This window comes from Tasmannia lanceolata, unplaced genomic scaffold (assembly GCF_043159265.1).
Source record: "Tasmannia lanceolata isolate RefF3 unplaced genomic scaffold, GAP_Taslan_0.1 ptg000018l, whole genome shotgun sequence".
Taxonomy (NCBI): Eukaryota; Viridiplantae; Streptophyta; class Magnoliopsida; order Canellales; family Winteraceae; genus Tasmannia; species Tasmannia lanceolata.
This window is the reverse complement of record NW_027518695.1, coordinates 58478332-58483206: the sequence shown is the minus strand read 5'-3', so window position 1 is coordinate 58483206 and position 4875 is coordinate 58478332. Positions and strand designations below refer to the sequence as shown.

The 4875-nt window shown below is 41.1% G+C and overlaps 1 protein-coding gene across 1 annotated transcript; it reads right to left on the bottom strand.

The window, feature by feature from the left end:
• Positions 1 to 255: 255 nt before the first annotated feature.
• On the bottom strand, positions 256 to 4216 carry LOC143850533 (putative disease resistance protein RGA3). The gene has a single exon (XM_077359775.1). It carries the CDS (start codon positions 4081 to 4083, stop codon positions 256 to 258), a length of 3828 nt encoding a protein of 1275 aa, XP_077215890.1. The 5' UTR covers positions 4084 to 4216.
• Between the last annotated feature and the right edge of the window lie 659 nt (positions 4217 to 4875).

The window sequence follows — 4875 nt, the reverse complement described above, 5'->3', positions numbered from 1 at the left end:
GAGAGAAAATGAGGAAATGAAAAGAGATAGAGAGAAATTGAGGTTTACTATTCTTTAAAATAAATAATGAATTGAAATCTATTCATATGATTAATAAAATCCAAGAGCCCTAATTTGGGATTGAACCTCTAGCTCAATGGTTAAGGCTTTTTCATCAACCTGGAGGTCGGAGGTTCAATCCCATCTTACATACCAAAAATAAATAAAACAAAAGCCAAGAGGAGAGACAGTCGTGTACCTTCTCCAGAGTAGTCTTCAAACCCTCGAGTCATTTATCCTTATTATGGGGATGTGTGATATATTGGGCCAATATTGGCCTCCGTCCTTTTGACACTGTTTCTCTACTTCCGGACAGTCATCAATATATAAGTGCAGAAGCGTGGTGGGCAGCCCTTCCTCCGGCAAGGAAAGGAGTTGAGGACACCGACCAATGGCCAATGTTTGGAGGGAGGTGAGGTTCTTCAACATCCCCTTAGGCAGGGATTTCAGATTATCACACGAATCGATATAGAGGGTTTTAAGCATGGGGGGCAGTATCATGCTTGGAGAGAATTCGAGTTGTGAACATTCAGAAATTTCCAAGGTTTGGAGTGATGTAAGGTTTTTAGAAAAGATCTCAACATTATCAACTGAGAGATATGTAAGCATCTCGAAAATTCCCTCTGGAAACTGCTGCATTAGAGGGCACTTTCTAATTGTCATTGTACGGAGGCCGATGATGTTTGGCAATGACTCTAGTTGTGGACAGTTATTAATATCTAATCCTTCGAGGGAGGTGAGGTTATTACCCATCCCCTTGGATAGGGATTTGAGATTAGGACAGTCGGAGATCGAGAGAGATGTAAGCGCGGTGGGTAACTCCTCCTCGCCTGCCAATGACTCCAATTGCGGACAATTTCCAATTACCAATTTTTTGAGCGATGTAAGGTTGTTGAAAATCCCCTTGGACATGGATTTGAGATTAGAACATGAGAATATCGTAAGGGATTGAAGAGTGATGGGCAGTTCCTCCGCTGGCAAGAATGGGCATTGAGTAACCAAGTCCAGATATTGGAGGGAACTCAGTTTTCCTAGCCCCCTTGTAGGCATACACTTAAGGCTATCACAACTGTAGGATATAGCGAGAGATCTAAGCGTGATGGGAAGGCCCTCGTCGTCGTCTCCCAATGACTCGAGTTTAGGACACTGGTAAATTCTTAAATATTGGAGAGAAGGAAGGTCATGCAACCCGACCTCCTTTGGCCAAGACACCAACTCATTACATCCAGCGACAAGCAATTTCTCAAGTACGGTTAAAGGTTGAAGAAATCCATGGGGTAAGGATATCAAGCCTTTAATAGAGCGAATTTTTAATGACTTTAGAGTAGTGAGGCAAGGAACCGAGGCCAATACCATCTCATTACAGTCTTGTAATACCAAATTATTAATGGATGGGAGGTGGGGAAATCTCTGCAGCTTAGGACAATTTGATATTTTTAGTGTACCAAGGCATGGCATGTCCCCTTCCCTTGCTCCACACCATTCCTCCAAATTCGGCATGTCTACAAGCTCTAACTTCTCCAATGATGGAAAACCCTTAATAACCTTATTGGACCCACCAATATACTCACCTTCAATATGTTTCAATCCATCCATTCCATTAATCTTGAGCTTCTTGAGGAAAGGTAGCTGCCCAAGGGGTGGAAGCTGTTGGCAATTCAAACATTGAACGAGACTAACAGTGTTCAGATTCGTCAAATTACCGCTGATCATCCACCTGGGGAAACTAACACCACCATATGATAAAATCTTTAGGCTTTTGAGGTTGGAGTGAGGTTCGAGGGCTTCAAGTACCTCCTCATCAACTGCAACACCTCGTGGATTATTATTTCCCCATTCCAACGTCAACTTATCAAGGTACTCTTTCTTCTTCAAATTGGCTTCCTTGCATTCGTTCCCATCTATCACATTCTCTAAATTTGAAATGTGAATAGTTCCCCTCAACTCTGTCAAGTTCTTTAACTCCCTTATTCCACATCCACTTTCTTTGCCCACAACAAATATTTTCAGTGTTTGAAGAGTTATTAATTTCCCAAGTTCCAGCGGCGTAGAAATCTTACAACCCTCCAAAGCGAGATGCCGTAAGTTAATTAGGTTGCTGGTGGACTTTGGTAGCTCAGCAAGTTGCTTGCAATAGCAAAGTTTCAGTGTTTGCAGATTATAGAGGCTAGCAATTGATTCAGGCAAGGTTGCAATATTTGTATGAGAGAGATCAAGGTACCTCAAATATTTTAATTCGCCAATAGAATCCGGCAAATCTCTTACACAGCTATGACTCAAATCTAACACCCGTAAGCATCTCAATTTTAGGAAGAAATCGTGAGCAACTTGCTTAGTGAGTCTTTCGTACCTTCGTAGTAGCAAAAATGTGCGCAACCTCTCAGATTCATGGAAGGACTCAAAAATTTGTGAGCGTTCATCGTATTCCCAAACTGATGCATGACGAGCCTTTGCAGTGACATTCCAAGAGTCAACACTATTTTTTATTCTGAAGTATTCATCACCAGAAACGGATTGTGCAAGGTCATGATTTAAGTCATGCATCTTGTAGTATGATCTGTAGAACCCTTCAAAATATTGAAAGAAGGACCTTGACATCAACTCATCAAAATACGTGAAACCTATGTCTTCCAATCGCTTCCTTCCTTCAGGTTGGATAAATCCTTCTGCAATCCAACATTGGATTAGAGTGTCCTTCTCAAATTCATAATCCTTTGGAAACAGGGAGCAATACACAAAGCATTGTTTCAGACATGCAGGCAAGTGATCGTAGCTAAATTTTAGTAATGGAATAATATCATTTCTCATCTTTGATATTTCCCACATTTCACTTTCAAGGATATTCTTCCACTTGTTCTCATTGGTATTTGAACGTAAGAGACCTCCAAGAGCTTCTATTGCCAAAGGCAACCCATTGCACTTTTTCACGATCTTCTTTCCAATTGCTACTAAGTTTGGAGGTACATCTGAGCTTCCCACTATGAATGCCCGTCGTGTAAACAAGGACCAGCTGTCATCCTCATCTAAACAACCCAAATTATAAGCGGGAATAGTGCCCATGATTCTTGAAACCTCTGAACTTCGAGTAGTTATTATAATTCTACTTCCGTTTGCCCCAGAACTGAATGGGGACTGTAGCCTATCCCAGTCACTATGATTCTCATTCCATACATCATCTAGGACGAGTAAAAATCTCTTGCCACTCAATTCTTCCTTGAGGCTAACTTGAAGTGGATCGATTTCGTTAAGATCACAATGTTTCTTTGTCACTGATTCCATAATTGCTTTTGTTAGTCCACGTATATCAAAATTGTCAGAGACGCAGACCCATCCTCGAACTGGAAAATGATCTCCCACCCTTTTATCATTGTAAATAAACTGGGCGAGAGTTGTCTTTCCGAGGCCCCCAATGCCGACAATCGGAATAACAGAGATATCCTTGGATGACGACAATGACGATGATGACGATGATGCAAATTCATCCAACAGCAATTTTACTATCTCCTCTTTATCGTTAACCCGGCCGCATATTTTTGATGCATCCACTAACGAGCTCATCTGTGGTAGCCTTTTTATTTCAGGCCGCCTCCCTGCATCTCCTTGTTTCAGATGAAAGTGATGCCTATCCTGTCCAATCTTATCCAATCTCTCCCGAATTGCTTTGATCTTATGTCCTATCTCATGCCGAAACTTAACTGGTTTGGAAGTAAAACAAGAGAAGCATAAGCTGCGCACCTGCTTCATGTTACTGGCTTGCATATTTCCTTCCAATTTTGATCGGAGCACTTCAGTTGTAAACTCGTCCACTACATCATCTGCATCGTAAGCAACATCCTTGAGCTTCCGAAGCCAAACTTTCACTGCATTACTGCTTACTTGCTGTTCTTCAGCGTCTTGAAGCACAGCTTGAATTGCAGATAATGTGCTGGATAGGTTTTCGACCTCTTCATCAACACCCCATAGTAATGTAATCTCTTGTATGACTGAATCCATCAATTTGCCAACGATTGTATCAACAAGAGGAGACAGTAATAGATCGGCCATACCTTCTTCCTGGATTGGAGAGAAGAACCAGAGAAAGAAGCAACGAACTAACAAATCGTGATTCAAAAAGAAAAAGCAAGTTTAGAGCACTATGAACTCAAAACGCCTCTGTTTTTTTTTAGCACAGAGAGCCTCTTGCAGTGGGGAAGAACAAGTAATCTAAGAAATCTAAGAAATAATGACCAGCAATCGGATATAGATTGATCTGAACCGTTGGGCCTTGCTTTGGATCTCCATGCCCCAAAATTATTGCAAATTGTCGATTCTTAACATCACGTGGACTGGTATGAAATGGATGGCTCTGATTAGTTAATGATGGGACCCATATTGTCATTCATTTGATGGGGAGATTTTTACTATCAAATGGGGCCCATTTAAGCACTAGTTAATGTTATTGTTCCGTGTGGCCGACAAGGAGAATCAAACAATAGCAACCCACTTTAACAAAAGTAAAGTTTGATTATGTATCCAAAGTTAGAAGATTGATCTTGATAGTTTATGTATCCAAAGTCTGCAAAGGCAGTTGGCACATACCGAAAAGCTCATAAGTATCAGGAAAAAAAACAATAAACCAATCCAAGGAACAATTTTCCAAGCTTACCAAACAAGTTCTAAATTTTCCACATGAACAAAGAAATATTCAAATTTGCAAAATAAAGTCATGGGGAGAGGTGCAGTCAATTCTATGGATGTATGGGATCATCTTTGTTTCTGGATTGTGGCACAACAGGAAGGGAAGCGGGGGGGGGCCCCATTGTGACTAGTCGATCACGCCCAATTAACTTAGCTTAG

Excerpts from the sequence above, each read along its gene's own strand:
- LOC143850533 (XM_077359775.1), bottom strand. The coding sequence starts at position 4,083 with ATGGCCGATCTATTACTGTCTCCTCTTGTTGATACAATCGTTGGCAAA.